The sequence below is a fragment of the Aquila chrysaetos genome, chromosome 5 (assembly GCF_900496995.4).
Source record: "Aquila chrysaetos chrysaetos chromosome 5, bAquChr1.4, whole genome shotgun sequence".
Taxonomy (NCBI): Eukaryota; Metazoa; Chordata; class Aves; order Accipitriformes; family Accipitridae; genus Aquila; species Aquila chrysaetos.
The window spans coordinates 22646985-22665827 of NC_044008.1; the positions used below are offsets into that span (position 1 = coordinate 22646985).

Genomic DNA, 18843 nt, shown 5'->3' on the forward strand with positions numbered 1-18843 from the left:
CACACTCCCATGTAGGTTCCTTTTCCATTTTCTACTAACACACAGTTTGTGCCTTTTAAGTCAGATATGAGCTTTAATAATGGAATCACAGCTATGAGATTTAACATCATGGAAAAGAAAAATCTTTACGGTACATTAAAAACTTTTATCTCAGTTTTCACCATGACACACTACAGCAGCTCAGTGAGGGGAGAACGCATCGTATTTTGAGATGAATAGGAAGCCTCACCCAACATCAAAGCGGGAGTCTGAGGCACCGAAACTACAGTACCTGCAAGGCCCCGGAATATCTGGTGACTGAGGTTAACATTGGATTGGTTGAAATAAGAGTGTTTTGTGTAACTTGCCTCTTTGCCCCCACTGGAAGTTTTATTTTGTGACAAATTTTGCAGAAATGTTGATTCTTTTCCAAAAGCAGCACTGGGACAAAAGTATGCATCTATCATACCCAGTTCTCATTTGTGTAATTTTGCCCCAGAGCCAAAGGGGTTTGGCCACCGATTTACATGGAGACAAAAAAATATTAATTACTATTTCTTCTGCTAAATTGTTTACCTAAGTGCTTATACATGATGTAAACCAAGAGGAACTCAGCATAAATCATACGTTTGAGTAACACCAAAATACACCCAGTCCTCGGTTGGTCAGGAATCTAGCCTAAATTTACCTTGTCTCAGTTAACCAACAGAATACCTTCCTGCATTCCTGAACTATCCCATCTAGCTGTGAAAAAATAATCTGTAGCTAACACATAATTGAACTGAAAAAGTTTCAAGTTTACTGGCATTTATGCAGCATCAAACCATTTACCATATACCTATAATCTTATTAATTATAATTTGAAAAAGTACAAAAATGAGGCCCATCCTCTTGCCTCCTCTTTTGTGGAAAAGTTGCAAAAATATTTATTTGAGTTCTTCACACAAAGCTAACTGTGGCTCCAAGTCTTTTAGAAAAGTATGTGCTTCCTTTTTAAAACCAGAGCAGTACTTACTTACTAACTAGTCAGAATTATTTTAAAATTTTACTTACACTTCATTAAAATTTTCTATTGATGTTGCAGGCGTAAAAACATCTAGCAATCCTATAACCTGAAAGATGAGGGAATCGACATTTTATTTTTAGAAATCTGTAAAGCAACATGTAATTAGTATTGACAGTGCTTAGCATTTTTGGGATGAAACTTACAAAAATATGACATATGGTCATCCTGAAAACTTAGTATGACTGGCACAGTAGGTGTTCTATACAGGTATAGCCTCAGCTATCTCCATGACCAACAGAAAATTATGTTAATTCAAAAAGTTATTACAACAAGACTTTAGACAATCAGAAATAAAGGCAGGAAAAGTAACGTTGTTACAGAAAAGCTGACACATGGCTTGTATGCTTGTTATAAGTAAGATTATGCACAATTTCATGGGTTATCTTGTTCTGTTGTTGTTTAACTTTTTTAGCATAATTTCTCCAGGATACTTTTCAATCCATTATATTTTATTCAGGCTTCAATTCATCAAGTTACTTTCAAGCAGGTGGATACTCCCACTGAAATCAACTGTTTGCCACAAACTTAGAATAGTAGTCAATTATTTAGGCCCTGAAGTTCTACTACCTTTCATCTAGATATTACACTGTCGTTAATTTCAGTGAGAGTATCTGCCCTTAATTTCTAAACAGAATCCAATTTCAGTAAAAGCAGGTTTGAGGTATTTTTTTTCCTGGACTGATGTTTCAAGGGTATCCAACAGTAGTGAGCAGAACACACTTATTACTTTAGTTAGGGAAGAGTAGGACCACTTGTTCTGGATTTCATTAGCTGCATCTTCAACATGAAATTAGATCATTTTTCAGTAAAAAGGCAGCCTTTTACTGTAAGTCTCTGCTTTGAAGTCCAGTGACTTCACTCCACTTAAGATGGCTAGGCCCAGGTATCTTGGATAGCTAGAGAGTTGGATATACTTTTTGAAAAAGATTGTACCTAACTGAAGTTAAGCCTATATTGCAAACTTTTGTCATAAAAATCCAAAGGGAAAGAACTCACTCTCCACTTACGTTCTCATGCTTCATGTGCTTGAGCAACCTGAGCTCTCGGTAGGTCCTCCTCGCGTGAATAAGGGACTGAAAAGGTCTTGAAAGCTTTTTTACTGCCACCTTCTGTCTTGTTTTGGTATCATAAGCTGAACTAGAAGAGGAAAAGAAAAAGTCCACGTTGATGGCATGTCCTACTTTAAAGTTCTCAGCTCGTTCACTGGAGAAACCTGTAGTGTCTTGGGGGCCCTTACCCCCTCCTTTGCTCTCTTTCACCTTCTGCTCAGGGACTGCAACCGCGGGAGCTAGTCAGCAGTAACTCTGAGTATTCAGAGACAGTTCCCTTGTTTCCATCTAGCAAATTACTAACGCTGACGATAATGTTCCAGACTCATCCCCAGGTAACCCTTCCCCATATGGCAGGAAAAGTAAGCAGAGAATTAGCTCCATTAGTGCAGCTCCAGCCTCCAGCCCCAAGGCAAGGCTCAGAGGGAATATGGGGATCCAAACTCCGGGTCTTACTGAACAAACTGGAGTCTTTACTAATTAGAGGAACGCTGCCATTATGTCTAGCAATATTAATTACCTATGTGACCATTAGCTTGCTAGACAATAGCGCCATAAAACTGGTATCAAATTAGGATGTCGACATAGCCAAGGCCATACCATTTCCTTGGGAAATGCTGGTAACAAGCGAACAATGGGTACATGTCTTATACTCCAGCACACAGATCCTGCTGACACACAGCATGTGTTTAACTTCATACAGATGGAGATGCCCCGCTGAAGAGGACACTAAATACACATGTCACCATTTGCACAAAAGGGAGACCCACTGGTTTTTGTGCATTAGAAAGGCACAACAAGCGCCACATAAATGCTGCCTGTTATGTAGCACAGGAATAAAAATCATCCCTGTATGTGTTACTTCATGACACTGCACAGTACAATTATAAAAAGATTCAGTTTGCTACCTTCTCTTATGAAGAAAAAAAAGTCTTTAAATTGTTACTCTTACCCATTAAGTTAAAATTGTGTTCAATTAAAATACCTTGAAATTCTCTGTTTAAAGTGGATAATACTATCTAGGCTTGCTAGAGAGCATCAGCAAGCCAAGAACCCTCACACACGTTTATCTTACAGAAATTTTTTGGAGTTACAAACATGAAAATTAGGTAACATGAAAAATGCACAGAGTAGGATAACAGTCACAGTCAACAGTCACACCAAATGCTATTAGCTCCTTATGAACAGTGTTTTAGACACTCTTGCAAATTGTGGTAGGAGACACCTGCTAGAGACAAAAAACATTGATTGTGCATGGAATAGCTCCCAAACTAATACACCAAGCCTATAATGAGCTCCAAGTAGGTGGACTTCTATACATACCTGGTGCTCTGCTAAAGTCATGAAGAGCGAAGCAAAGAGCAAAGCCTCTTTATCTACAGGCAGCTGGAGGACAAGGTGATGTTTTCTAATGAGAAGCAACAAAGGATACAAGCAACAAATGGGCAGGAAGAACAGAGTGGCATCTGAAAGGTGATAGTGATCCAGTCATCCTAGAATTCACCCAGCCTCTGTGAAGCCAAATGCAGGGCACAGTCCAGCAACATTTTTATTTGATAAAACCAGAGTAAGAGGAAGGAGATTTAATCAACATGTTTCTTGCAGGCACCATGGAAGGAGTGAGTCACTCATGAGATAAATGAAATAGATAAGCAGATTACTTAGCTAGTTTCTTGCAAGCATCACAGAAGTGGATCTTCAGGGAAATTTTAAAGGTGTGGCTTTTAAAGGCTTTTTTAAACCCCCTTTTAAAGGGTTGTGGCTTTGCAGAGCACCTCAGGGAGGGCATTCCCCAAGCAGAAGCAAGCAAGCATAGGAAGGAGAAGACTGGTATCACTCTGAGGAGTGGGTGGAAGGGATATGACAGAGACACTTGTTCTGACAGTAGGGTAGGGACACAGTTATTCAGGATATGAGGATGCTGTGTTGCTCAAATATGTGGAGCAGCTCAAGGAATGAACGGTGTGAGAAGAACTGACAAGAGAGAGATCTTAAATTCCACGTGACTGGCCACAGGGACAACATGAAGGTTGCACAAGTAAATCTGAAGAAATAAAAAGGAAGCCAATGTTTAGCTGTTAATGTAAGAAAGATTAGATATAATTGCCTTGTGTGTAAACCTGGCCAACAAAGCCACTGGAGAACACCGCCAAGTCTCACAAATACATACTCTCTACATCCTTTCCAACTTTTTTCCAGTGGAAAAGGAAATGTCTATCCAGATAAATAAATAACATTGCCCAGAACAGCAGTCTGTGCTTAACATCTCAGCTCTTCTAGTAATTCACAAGCCTTCCCACTCATGCTTGTACCGGTTTGTGAAATACTGTGTACATTATACAAGGCTAGGAGGAATTAGGTTTTAAATACCGTTATCACGATAAACATCCCTCTCCTCCCAGTTCTAAGGTCAAATGTGGGTTTCAGTGGTTTAAAAACTACTGATCTTTAAGATGGATTGCTTTTTACCCTCCATATGACTCAAGGCTGCAAAGCTTTCAGATGGTACAAAGCACTATTTTTTTAGCTTCAGTAATTCTTATGACAGCAGCTTTTTAGACTAAGGATGGAAGCACATAAGGAGAGAGGGAAAAAAAAAGAGAAAACAAATGGCAACTTGAGTCCTGGGACCTCCAATGGGAAATCACGAATTGAAGCTGCACAGGCCAGGGACTGACTTGGTTTAAATGAGTTCCTCCGCAGTCAAGAAACTGCAGCAAATGATAATGAGAGCTAATGCCTTCAGGCTCTTTCCTTGCCTGGTTTACCACCATCATAATTCAAGTTATTAACAGTGAAGCATTCAAAAAAATAGATTTCATGTTGTTCGAACTCTCGTTTGTCAGATTCAAGGATGACTTGCATCTGTGATCTCTGCTACTGCCTCTGCGATCACATTTTGCAAGTGGCAGGCCACTGCCTGCATTCCTCCCCGTGTACACTTACGCCTTTTATTTTAGGCTCGGTCTCCCCCTCTTGCTATTATATCATCACAGCTGCAATCTGGGTTGTCCCCTGAATCCCTCATCGTCCCCCAAGCACACTGTTAAGTGGCAGGATGAACTGCTTTCCTTTCTGTGCGATTTCCCCAGCTTTCAGAGTAGTCCCTGGATAGGACATCTCTGGTCCCAGTCATGGCAAAAATACGGGCCCACCTGTGCTTGGCACCTGCGAACCCTTCCTTGGGGGCCTGTAACCAGCCCAACTAAAATGATTCAAAACAGCTTCTTAAAAAAAAAAAAACAACCAACAACAAAACCAACCCATGCTGTTAACTAGTTTAACAGGGAAGCAAAGGGTTAGAGGCCCTCACCTTCCCTTGCCCCGCATGACACCCAGCTCACACCCTCCCCACTCCTGCATCGAGACTGGAGAGGGCTTCTCTGCCAGTCTCTTGGTGTTTGCGTCGCCTCACAAACAAATGCTGGCAACTTACAGTGCTTTTTTCTTTTGCAAGGTTATTTTCTACGGGCTTCAGCTTTGGCCAACCACTTGTGTTTATACCTGGTTTATATACTCACTTGTACCTGGAAACAAATCATCCTTCCAATGGTTCAGCTACTGTTTCCTGAGTTTCTTTGAAACTACTTATTCTGAGGTGTCTGACCTCTGATTATGATGTTGCCTCATGTAGCTGGACAGAATAGTATAATGGAGATAAACTTTGATACTTACAAAGGGATATCGTCTCCCATCTCTAATCTGTTCTTTACTGTTAGCATTTCATTTGTTGTAGACAGTGAAAATAAGTATCGTCAGTGAGTATTTCTGACATCATCATTAAGCAGCATGCTCGCATGCCTCAACAGAAGACGGAAACACCACTTTAGACAGACTATCTATCATAGTTTAAAAAGAAACAAAATTATTACTATTTTTTTTAATTTACAAGAAACAACTTTGTAACAATCTTAGCAATAGCTTTTTCAGATATGATCATTCTTGACCCAGAACCCTTCACAGTTATGACACATTTTTTGCTATCTGTCCTTTCCAAGATCAAGGATAAAAAGCCATTATTCTGCTTACAGGGATGGCATCATTTTCACACAGATTAGAGACTTTTGCTTAGCGTGATTTTCAATCATTGCTTAAATTAGACCTACCTTTTCAGAGTTGTCAACTCCTATATTTAATAATTCTATTGAAGTTCCACTAGATGAAATACATAACTCTAGTTATATGCACATCTTCCCAGTTCTTAAGGTTTCAGAGAAAAGTTTGATCATAGGAAGCTAATGCAGTCTAAAAACTCAGTAGGCAGAAAGCACAGGATTTTAACAGCTTCACCCTAACTTCATGACTGTTGATGGGGCACGGATTTTTGGTAGCTGATTTTTATAAACATGGCCATACAGTCTTTTCCCTAGTATCCATGGTCAGTTTATCCGCTGTGGTTGCAGAGCAGTAATACTGGACAGATAAGCTATTCATGTGCGCAGCCTGCTCAGACCCTTCAGGGCTTTTGCGATTAGGAGTATGCTATTCAGCTATGGCTACTTAGCCTTCAGGATCAAATTTGCTTCAACAGCCGGAGGGCTGCTTGCGGGAGCCCAATCTAACAAACCACGCATGGAGCCAACTTGTATCCTATTTAGTAAACTCCAGTATCCAATGCAGGAAGAACTCTGCCTGGGATCAACTGGTCCTCTTGGACTACAGCTAGTCCCTGAACTTCCCAATGCTTTGGGCTCGGAGAGGGCTTATTAGTTGGGCACAGTACTACCCACAATGCCTGGAAAAAGTTCAGCTTGAGCGCAGTGTTTGGTCTAGTAAGTTCTCTTCATTCCTGGAGCCAGATGGGGTCTAGCTGATGCAGAATGAAGGCATGACCCAAGCTGGTTGTACATGGTGCCAGTCTTGTGCCTGCCGTGAACTCCCCATTTGCTGTAAGTTACCTGCGTCAGCCAGTATTCCATCCCCATCACCCCAGATAACCACGAGGTTTTGGTTGTCTACAAGTGTGATTTTATGCTTGTGGAAGCATTATATCTGTGCAAATAATTAGCTATACTTATTTTAAGTGATTCATTTGGGGTTAAGTGCAAAAAATGCAGAGAAGACTAACTTTCCAATTTATTTTATATAATTCAGTGTCCCAGCTTGCAAGGCTGTTACCCCTACACCATCAGAAGTTTGACAACTGGTTGGACACACTATACCAAACTTGGAGAGAATGCTGTACCCAAGCAGATCCTTAAATTTGCTCCATGTGATGATGAAACTGGGTCTGGGTTTTCCCCATATTGTTCTAGGCTTCTATTTTTATTTCTTTCACTGCAGCACAACACGAGTTTCTTTCCTTCACTGGGTCACATTCCTTCAGAACATATGAAGATTCCCCATTACATGTAAGTGTTAAGAGAAAAAAAACAAAGAAAAAATGCAATTCATGCTCAAAGCACAGACTCACATGGACAGAACTTTACTGCTTTTGGTAAGAAAGAAGGTAACATCCAGAAAACAAAATGGAAAGTACACAGAATTTCTGCCACATATTTAGTACAGCCACAACTTCGAGCTCTTATCCACAGACCCCAGCATCCTTTCACGTACCCACTGACTCCTTCCATTACAGGAGAGATGAACCTCCTTGTGGACACGTCCCCCTAATTTGTAAGATTCTGAGTTCCTGAGAAAAACAAGCAACAGCAGCAGAAGGGTGCATGTGAGCAAGTATTGAGGGGAAGGAACGAAAGAGGGGTCAACACACACACAGAGAACCTAATCATTGAGGTAGGCAGCCCTTACCGCAATGCGCATTGGTGAGCAAGACAGAAAAGCAGGACACACAAGAACCCTGCCTTGGGACATTTTTCTAGTGCTTAATCATATAATCTGGGTTCCTCACAACTGCAGTGAATGATAACCCTTTTTACATTTCTCATAAATGTCATGTAAGTGAATGAAAGTTATCACATGAATAACACAAATTTTGGGGTTTGTTTGCAAGGCTTAGTTTGTGAGCTTTGTCTTCTGGGTCTTCTCCAGGATCTTGCTCTTCTTTTTTAAACTACAACTTCTCCACCCCCCCCCCCCCCCCCCAAATAAATAGAGCTACTTTTTATTGAAATACAGAATAGTCTTGAAAAAAAAACACACACAGCATCTATCCAATACCAGAAAATGGACCATAACAGCTGCTGGCAGTGCAGCAAGAGAACAACAAAAAAAGGCCACCCACAGTAAGCTTAAGTTAAGCAGCAAAGTAAACCCAGGAAATGGTTCATTTGTTTCTTCTTTATAAATGTTTTGTTACTTTATGCAAGTTCAAGTTGGTGATTTCCACCCTCTAAGAGCTAGATTTAAGGTACAGAGAGTGTTTATTTACTAAACCACACAAATCATGACATATATGTGCACCAAAAGGAAACCATAAAGAAAAATGAGATGGTAGCAAGACAAAAGGTGGGAGGATGAGTAATGGGCAGCTGTGAAATGACATGTTAATCTCCTCATTAGAGAAAAAAACCCTTGCTTGATGATGACAGGTTATTGTATTGTAAAATTACATCCCATCACTTGGATATTATTACAACACACCATGCTGAGCACTAGCATCAATTGTTTGGGCTTTAGTACAATCACTGTCAATTATCTCAGATTAATTTACCACTAAATCTAAATACAAAAGCACAAAATATCTCTTACATATGCAACATAATTGTTCCGTAACCAACATAAAAATATGTACATACTTTTAAGCAGACACTGAAAAATACTAAAAAATAATTGCTATCCATATGTTTACGTGAATACATCACCAGTCTTCTTTCAATGTAACAATATGATCATAAAAACGCTGTATTAGCCTCTGAATCCACAAGCTATTTTTTATTTTCTGTTCTGTCTCTTACATCTCCACAGTGACTTAAATATTCAAATAACTTTACAGAGGAGCAGCCACACTTTTCTAGGTGAAGTTATAAACAGTACAGCTTGTATCAGTGGGAATGATGCATTTAAAATCATTCTTGTGAGAAAAAGATAGAGAAGGCTGGGGTCATAAACTGTTAGCTTCTTCAGCATGTGTAACCAACTCACGGATACTAAAATAATGTATTTTAAATAGCCTACAAGCCCAGTGTCAGTATATAAGCAAGAAGATCTGTCAGCTGCCACTAAGCCAGTACACTGCTAATAACAAATGTATTCTATTCAGCATTTCATTAGAAGATGACTGCCAGGTAGTTATAAATTGTGGGCTTTGAAGCTACAGCTAGAAACGCTTGTGGTTAATCTGGATATAAAGTTTAACGTGAAAAATACCAGTGCTTTCAAATACATTACATAAACCTAAACAGACAAAATCTCACTTACATTCTTGTCCTCCTTTTTCCTATTCCTCCCCCACTTCTCCTTCAAATTTCCTGTTTTCTCTCTCTACAATGGCCAAAATATTAAATGGTAGCAATTTGTTCCCAGGTCACGTAGGGCTTTTGAAATGTCCTCTCTCCCTTCCTGACTGTACACACAGAACTAAGATACTGGATTTTTGGTACCAACTAGCTAATAGGTTCTGAAATTGCAAACAGCTCCTTGGGAAGCTGTGTTGAAGCAACCAGGCCCTAAGACTTTAAGGGCTCTGGAACAGGGACTGTGTCCCCTAGCCAGTTGCAATCACAATCACGACTGATGGCAGGAGAGGAAAGCAGTTAGCTATGCCACTGCTGCATCATGTGGTCAGGAAGGTGCATATTATAACAAATTACATTGAAGAAGGTATGGAGGAGACCCTCTGCAGAGAACTTTTATTCTGCTAATATATTCCTACAGCCACAGAGAAGGCTGTAATTCCACGATCCTTGCTGCCTTTCTGCCACAACTGGCTCATCTCGTGTCTCTCGTCTCTCTTCCACCCCATGCTTCCTCTCTTCCTAAAAAAGATCTCATTAATTCCTCCCGAAAGAAAACCTGCACAATACAAAGTGGTCTTCCCCACTTCTTGACTTGCCTTTTCTCCACTCTTCCTATAATTCCCTCTACCACCCTCCTCACACACATACAGATGTTTCTCATCTGCTCTCAAACTACTCCACAGGCTTCGTGACAGCATCCTACATTGGCTGTGACAGAGATCTCTTTCTCAGCCATTCTCATCCTTCTCCACAAACACCTCCTTCCTGCTTCAGCCTCCTTCATTAAAAGCATTCTTAGACATTCTCATTTAAAATATAAATCTTGACTCCACTAATTACCATCCCACTTCTCTTTCCTTCCCAAAGTCAGTAACTACACTGTTGCAACAGCTGGAAAATAAGCAGGCTGAAACTGGACAAAGGAATGACGAGCAATCTGCGTTCCGTCCTAGTACCCCAACAAACCCACTCTCAACGAACTCTCTAGTGATGTCTGCCTGGCCAGTGCTCAGAAACACTCTTCCATCTTCCTTCATGTATCTTTTGCAAAATTTCTTGAATTCTTGACCTCCCTTGGCTTTGTAGCTGCAAACCCCATTGTGTCTTCATTCCCAATAGCTGTTTCATCATGTTCCTCTGAGGATCTTTCTCACTCTGCAACATTTTTTGTTGCTTCACTTCTTTTCATCCATTCATTCTAGCAATGCTGCTGCAGAGATCCTCCTCCTAACCTGCGACATTGATCATGCAGCTCCTTTTATTTAGTTCTCCTCCCTACTGCAACTGCACTTTCAAGGACTTGTTTCTAAGTATCATTATTACATACACTCACTCTTAAGAGGTGTTCTGCCTCTGACTGGACTCTCCTATCAGCCTTCATCTCTCACTCAGTTTTCAAGCAAACGTTTGAATAAGGGTTAGAAGGGCTCATTGTAAATATGCACAAAACTAATGAAAGGCTTCTAAACCTTGCTTCTGAACGATGCATACCAAAAATAGACAACTGCTAACAGATCTTGGACAGCAGTATTTTAACAATATTGTTTGAAATGTTTCCAATAAAATATAACCATAAACATATGTAGGATGAAGTTCAGCCCCTGTATTTGCATTGGAAACAAAAGACCTAATCTGAAAGAGGAACAGCCCAAAGGGAGTCTACTGAAATCAACTAGCTCTACACGTGCTTGGGATTCTGCCTTTATCCTGTAGAGATCTATACGGTCTTCAGTTTCCAGCTGTATTTACATACAGCAGGTGTGTGTTACTACTACTCTAGAAGTTTATCTCAGCATTTACTGTTTAAACTAGCATGTAATGTTAGTGACACATATCATAACTCCAGTAACCTGATCTCATAGTTGAAATCATATACTTAGTATCACTACAGGTAAGTAAAAGGTCCCTTCAAAAAAAACCAGCCCCAAGTCATCAAGTACAATCTTAGATGAAGAAAGTTTTCTCTTTGTCAAAGACAACTAGTATTAGCTTTTAAAAAGCCTCACATGCTAGTGAGTTGTCTCAGCACCTTCTTAGAGGTCCTCAATGTGAAAAGGACAGTATCAGCAATGTTATGTTCCAGTCTTGCAAGCTACTGCCCTTGAAACACTTGAGTGACAATCTAACCAGAAGCACAGGACAGGGTGGATGTGGGAAAGAAGGGGTTAAGCTTCAGGATTAAAGCCTTCTGCTTCTATTTTTCCACTTGGTACTTCCTCACAGCAAAACAGAAGCCTAAACACAACCTGACCTTCCCCCATTTTTACCCCAAATTCGCCAGGACAAAAACTTAATGGATCTTAAGCATGTACTTAAAGTTAGCAAGGTAGCGGGACCTGCTGAAGCGCTGCGTTGTGTAAATGACTTAAGGCAGGCTTTGCTTTCCCGCTTTTCTTGAACTGAGGCCTGTGCCATTACACTCTGACTTAGCAGGCCTCTTTTTTTAAAATGTGTTACGTTACCTGAGCTGGTGTTAGGCATTTCATACTCTTAAATAAAAGAGACTGACTGCATGATTTAAGTACTGTTGATGCCAATGGCCTCTGAGGAAACAATGCAGGAGTTTCTGGTTGGGAAGAAGCTCTGGACTCACTTTGGTTCATCTTGCAAGGTCTGTTCTTTCCAAAGAAGGCAGAACACAGAGCTTGCAATATGCTAATGGGAAACAACCTGTTGGAGAGATCAGAGACAGCACGCTGCAGAAGGCCGTCTATACCTCCCAGGCAAAAACAGGACTAAGTAGGCTGGCAGTCAGTTTACAAAAGCTGGCATGAAAAGAGACATACAGGCTTTAAAAACAAAACAAAACAGGAGTAAACCAAAAATCTATCCACGTTACATAATTTGTCGTATAATAAAAAGTCTTTAAAAAAAGAAGAGATGAAGAAGCTCTCGCAAGCAGGTGGTAACGCCAGCTCCCAGAGGAAAAGGCGGACAGGTGCCAAACCACGGTGGACCTACCAGGGTAATACAGCAGAGAGGCAGAGATGCTGCAGGCCAGAGGTCCAGTTTATAAGTAATATCACTGGGACAGTTGAAAGACTCAAACACAGTCAGAATTCTTATTTAAAAGGCAGGGTTACAAGGGACAAGAGTTTAAAATGCAGTCTGACCCGAGACATGAATTGTCTCTTTTCTCTAGAACTGAAAGGAAACGGTTGTAGATGAAGATTACCTTGTGAAAGTAAGCTTGCTTGCTTCCCATCTAAATGGCTATCAGCTTAAATGCTGCACTTAAAACCAGAAATGTTTTTAAAACTCACAATTAGCAGGGATAGCACCTGGTCTGTAAGAGTCAACCAGCTCTTTGACTTCTGAGAGAGAGAAATCCAACTTTGAGGGTGCACACTGTGAAAATGCATTTTTCAAGAAAACTTATAACTGAGTTTTGGCTTGAGGAAGAGTTAAAATATTTGTCTAATATAAAAAAATCCAACTTGATAAGCAAAGCTATAGCACAAAAGGAAAACAACTCCAAAATAAACAGTTGTGCATGTAAATTTGATACTTGCTAATACACAAACAGCCCCTGAAAAAAAGAAAAATTAACCAAAATGTACTGTTGGAAGACTCCATTGATCATTTTAAATGTAATTAAACTACCATACACACCCCCCACAATCCCACAGGGCTTTAGTTTTTTTCCCTAAATTTCAAAAAAAAAAAAAACCAGACCCTGATCTGACAGCAGCAAACGACAGAACATCCACCAGCTTGAATAGACATAGGAAAGAGCCCAGGTAAAAGGAAGCCCTCCGCAGAGTAAAACACAAGAGTAATGCAAAATGTACTGCCAGGGTGAAGTACTTGAGGGAAAGACCTCACAGTTCTTTCTGTGGTTCACTTAGATGCTGAAGCTCAACTTTGCTTGGCAGTGTGGCTAAGTTCTGAGGATTTCCAAGAAGGACTGCTCTTTGTGATGTGTCATTAAAAAAGTGAGAAAAGCAGTAGAGCTCATTATGGTAAGGAAGGTTTGCTTTTTACACATATTCCACATCTAAATTAAAAAAACCAAGAAAAAACATACTGGAAAGCACTGTGCTTGATATAGATACCTCTTTAAAAGTGAACCTGTTTTAAAACGATAGTACCTATCTCTATAGCACATTTCATGCATCTGCATATAAAAACTAACCCAAACACGAATTCTATTAGACTTACAAAACGTCAATAAATTGGGCCAAAACACAGCTTCCTGACACAAACTCTTCTATTGATTTTGAGCTGCAAGCAAAAAATGGGCAAGCAGAAGTTAGCTTAAATGCAAATATTTACAATATGTTTCTTATTACAAGTTATCCCTTCAGTTGCACAAGTCTATCGGATGTGACTGATAGTTTACGGTAAAAAAGGAAAGGGTAGGACTAGAGAATAGTTTCACTGAGGTAGAAAGAGATTTGTTACAACAACTTTGTTCCTGTTTTAAAGCCAGTGTTTGGAGTTCAGGACCTTGGCTTCTATTCAGCAAAGCACTTAAGAATTTGTTTAATTCCAGTGGTTTCTGTAAGACTTAAATATGTTTTTAGATATTTTACTGAATAGGAGTACAATTACTCACAAAAGCAATACAGCGTATTACTCAAGGGAATGATTGTGTCTCCTGGGTCTCCTGGGTAAAGCACATGCACATAGAGGGAAAAAAAAAAAATCAATTTCAATAGACACTAAAAATAGATGGCTTTTCTGAGAGAGATGTGAACCTTTTCCTCACATTCAAGCTTCTGTTTGGGTTTATAGTTCATCGATGTTAACAAGGCTATTAATATAGAGTAATATTTTATTGCTGTACTCTGTTCTTAAATCTATACTTTAGAGTAAACCTTTCCCATAGCATTTTTCAGTCTCCATTTTAGATCCCAGTTCCTAGGCTTCTCCATTGATAAAATACTAGGATTTCCTTAGCTTTGCAGACAGAAAAGAAGTAAGTACAATGAATTAACAACACTAACAGTTTAAAAAAAACAAAGCACCAGCTGTGCTGCAAGCAAACCACCACATGTTTTCATTTCCTTTGCAATTTCTCAAAAGTCTTGACATCTCATTACAAAATTCAGCAGAGTAGGTCTTCCCCTTAAAACTATGTCAGCATAAACAGGGAAAATAACCAGAAATGCAGGTTCAATTGGAACACACCAGCTCCTAGTTTGTAAAATAAGAGAGGAGAAAGTAAACTAGAATTTTATAGTCTAAACAGACTAGGTCCTTGTGAAACTATCCACATCAGATAGTCACAGGACTATACGCTTAACCACAACGGCAGGTACTGACAGTCACACAGTATTTGCCTAGATTTCCCTGGTGCAAGCATAAGTCTGAAATAATAAAAAGAGAGAAGAATTCAGAGATAGTTCACACTAGCCCTGAGTGTTTCTGCTGATTGTTGGAGGTGTTTTAAATGCATATTCCCAGTTTACATGCAACTGGGGCATTTCACAGAGCTAGAGAAGGAAGCAACAAATACGAAACTCCATAAAAGTTCTCTGGTATCTGACTGTGAAGAGAAAAAAGCAAGCGACTATTGCACAAGTTTAGTCCACGGCAAAAAGTTAAGTTCTAAAGAAATCTTTTTTTGTGTAGTACGTTTATTTAAAGGCCCCTTATGGATTGTTTTTACATAATTCCACTTAGCCAGCTTACAAAAGAAACACGATTCTTTTTCAGAACCCCCTTAAACATCGCCATTATTTCCAAAAATTGATTCGAAGCTTTTACAAGCGGAGTTAAGTGTGCATCAAATACAAAAATAATAGCCCAATCTGCACTGACAGTTCCCGAAAGTGCAAACCTGATGGAGTAATGATCAAAAAAAAGAAAAACGTTTTAGGAGAGAGAGGACGCGATAAACCCCCACGCAGCCCTACTCCGCCGAAGCCCTCGGGCGGCAATCCGCCCTCACTGGCGATTCCCCCCGAGGCCGCCCCTCTCCCTCCCCCGTCAGCCTGCCCTGCCTGACCCCTGCCCTGCCGGCACGGCCCCGCGCCAGGGGCTCCTGCCATTGTTTCCCAGGGCAGAATTCATCCTCGCCGTGGGCGTCCCGGGCCCGTGGGGGCTGCCCCGCTAACCTCTCCGCCTGGAGGGTGTGCCCCCACCGCAGCCCGCCGCCGGGTCCAGGGGGGCCGGGGCCGGCAGGGCCGGGGCCCGCCGCCGAAGCCCCCCCCCCCCCCCCGCCGCCCCGGGCCGGCAGCAGGGAGAGCCCCGACAGCCCTGCCCCGTCCCTGCCGCTGCCTCCCCCTCCTCCCCGCTCGGACACGCCGTGACTGTGCAAGATTCTCGGCTTCGCGGCGATTTTCGCCCCGGCGCGAGCAGCGACAACCGACGAGCGGCCGCTCGCTTCAACCGGCGCCGGGGAGCGGCGGCGCCGGCGGCCTCACAGCTCCCCTGTGAGGCGGGTCGGGTGGGGGTGCTGAGCGCGGCCGAGCGCGGCCGCCGCGGCGGCCTGAGGGGGCAGCGGCGGGAAGGCCGGCGGCGGCGGCGGCGGGGGGCCCGGTTGCCCGGGTTACGGCGCGGCATGCCCCGGCCCCGCGGGGCCGCCGGCCGGGAGGCGAGCGAGCTCCGGCGCCGCGCCGCACACCCCGGCTGCCCAGCGGACACGCCCCCGCCCCGGCGCGCTCGGGGCCGGCCCCGCTGCCGCCGCCCGGGCAGCCCCGCGCCCGCCCCGCTCCGCGCACACGGCCCCCGGCGCTCGGCGCGGGTCTCGACGCGACGCGGGGGCCTCCCGGCGCGGTCTGCGCCCGCGGGGCGGCGCCGGGGCTGCCCCCCCGCCCCCCGCTGCCGGCCGCCCGCACCTGCCGGCCCCTCTGCCGCCGCCCCGCACCTACCAGACGGAGCCGTAGGCGCCGGAGCCGACGGGGGTGAGGTTCTGGTAGCGCTGGGGCACCTCCCACACCGTCTTGTTCAGCTCCTGCCGGTAGAAGCCGCCGCGCTCGGACATTTTCCCGGAGCCGCCGGCGGCAGCGGCAGCCGCCCCTCAGCCGGGGCGGGGAGCGAGGCGGTGCGCGGCCGGCGGCGGCGGGGAGGAGGGACCGGGAGGGGAAGGGGAGGGGAAGGCGGGCGGCCGAGGGGGTGGGGGCAGCGTCCGGGGCCGGGGGGGAGCCCGGGCGGGGGCGAGGGGCGCCCGGCGCACAGGCCCAGGAGCCGCGGGGCGGCCGCCGGTGTCCTCCCGCGGGGCGGGGGGGGGGGGGGGGGGGGGGGGGGGGGCGGGCTGTGGCGAAGCGCCGACCCCGCCCCGGAGCGGCCGGCATCGCTGCCGGGGCGGCGGCTGCCACCGCCTCGGCCGCCCCTGCCCGAACGTGCGGGAAGGGGCCCGCTGCTCCCGGCGGGCCCGGTCACCTGGCCCCTCACCTAGCATCCTTCGGGCTTCGTAAAGCCCCGCTCGCACCTTTCCTATTTCGCCACGGCCACCTGAAGCCCGCCCCCCCCCCCCCCCCCCCGCGGCCCGCCGGACCCCCCTCGCTCGGGTTGCAGCGGCACCGGGGTCTGAGTCGGGGCAGCGCTCACGGAGCCGCGGGGCCAGCCGCGGCCCCAGCTCCGGCCGGATCTCGGATCTACTGGGAGTCCCCCCGGTACCTGGAATTTCCCCTTAAAGCATTGACTCCCACATGCAATCAGCGGAATGCCCCTGCTTTTCGTCAAGGAAGACTCGGGCCCTGGAGATAACGGAGGAAAAATCTCGAAAACTTTAAATCTCCAAAACTCAAGCACCAATTAAAGTAAAAGGTTCTCTGATTTGTTCACTGCTTTTCTTCTTTTCTCCAAAATGTGCTTTATACACTATCTCAATGACTCGTGGGATCATTGCAGCGCTACTGCAGTGTTACCCGTGTATTTTCCGATGTATTATTTCCTTCCAGAACTTCTTAGGCTTCCTCGAGCACCTCTAAATAACTTGCATGTAGCCTGCTCGTGTAGATTCGGTGTATGGAGATTGCTCCGCACCTGCCTTTGAATCGGCGTGGAATCTAAATCCTCTCTTTTCAGAACCCCGGTATAAGTCCACTGTGTTCCTATACCATGAATTGCAGTTCACTTCTTCGACAAATGGATGCTCAGCTCATGATAAGACATCACTGTGAGTGTACAGAACACGTACACTTGAATGGTTGTAAGCATGAGTCGGAAGGCAAGTTGTATGGGTGCTCCAAACGCTGGATGGCTCAAGTTCCAGCTCTGAAACCCCAGTCCCTGTTGTGTGGCTGGACTACCTGAGTGAACAATGCCAGCAACTTTGGCATTTGCTCGGTGCATTTCAAATTAAAAAAATATATGAATGATGCTACTACAGCCATTTATCTCCAGCCATCCGCTCAAGGGGTACTAAGTACTCCTAGAGCCGTAGCCTAGTTCTCGCTTCTACCCTGCTCTAGTGCAGCAGACATCTCCAGTCCTCTCCAGACTGCTCCTTGGTCCCACTTGAATTTCTGTGCTGAGGGCATTGTACTTGAAGGAAGTGGTAAGTGTGAAAAATCCAACAATACATTAATTTATCTTATTTTTCTAAGTACCACCATTCTGAGTTTTAAAATCAGAATAGCAGTGCAGTCACTCTACACCAAGCCAAGAAGAAATATTTCTGCCCCCACCCCTAAAGTAAGCAGGCGCAAATGTTTTACAGTGCCAAAATGAAGCAAATAATCCTACTTGCTGACTTTTATTCTACTTGGTCTCTGGAGGTGTTTTGGCCTCTGGCCCTCACCCACTCACCAAGTATTAGATTATTTCTCACTAACTGCAGCCATGATTTTTGGAAGTTGAGTCTATCCTTATCTGCCCAAGCTTCTAATCATGCAATTTCCACAGGAGTTAATTTTCTGTCTTGTTGATATTTACAGTCACTCTCAATTTCCTGTCTTCTGTGAGCTTCTGTCAGTTATTTGTATTGCAATCATGACTCTGAGATTGTGCTTGATTACCTTGTTTTATTGGATACTACATATATGATATTCTACTCCATGTAATGAGGGGGATATTGGAAAACATAGAGGTTGGAGGTCAGCGCCTTTGAGTTGTCTCAGAGCTAGGTAGGTTACAGGTCTCCAGAAGCCTCCCATAAAGCGAGCCCTGACAGCTGCTCCTCCCACGGCAGAAGCAGCTCATCCATCTTTGCCGGCTCTGTGGAAGCGCATGAGGAAGAGGAAGAGGCAGCTCCCTTGCTAGTCGCATTCTTGTCTTTTAGTTCCCGTTCTACAGGCCGGCCAGGTCTGTGCGCGTACAAGGGAGAGGAGGGCGAGTGCACTCTGAAGAGGTGTGAAGGCATAAGGAAGAGATAAGGTCACGGCTTCCTCTGTGCATACATTGCCTTCTTAGGAACTTTGATTTCCTATAGATGATATACTACTACATTAAACTGTGCCTGAGGCTGCACTGGGGCTGCCCACGGAGGGTGGGGGGGAGG

At 44.1% G+C, this 18843-nt stretch overlaps 1 protein-coding gene across 1 annotated transcript in view; it reads right to left on the minus strand.

The window, feature by feature from the left end:
• The window catches only part of MAPK11 (mitogen-activated protein kinase 11), a 32853-nt gene extending 16393 nt beyond the window's left edge, over positions 1-16460 (minus strand). The window contains exons 1-3 of the mRNA XM_030014933.1: positions 16271-16460; positions 2053-2182; positions 1033-1091 (exon numbers count right to left, since the gene is read on the minus strand). Of these exons, the coding sequence (XP_029870793.1) occupies positions 1033-1091; positions 2053-2182; positions 16271-16383 (302 nt within the window). The 5' untranslated portion in view covers positions 16384-16460. The remainder of the gene's footprint in view (positions 1-1032; positions 1092-2052; positions 2183-16270) is intronic.
• Between the last annotated feature and the right edge of the window lie 2383 nt (positions 16461-18843).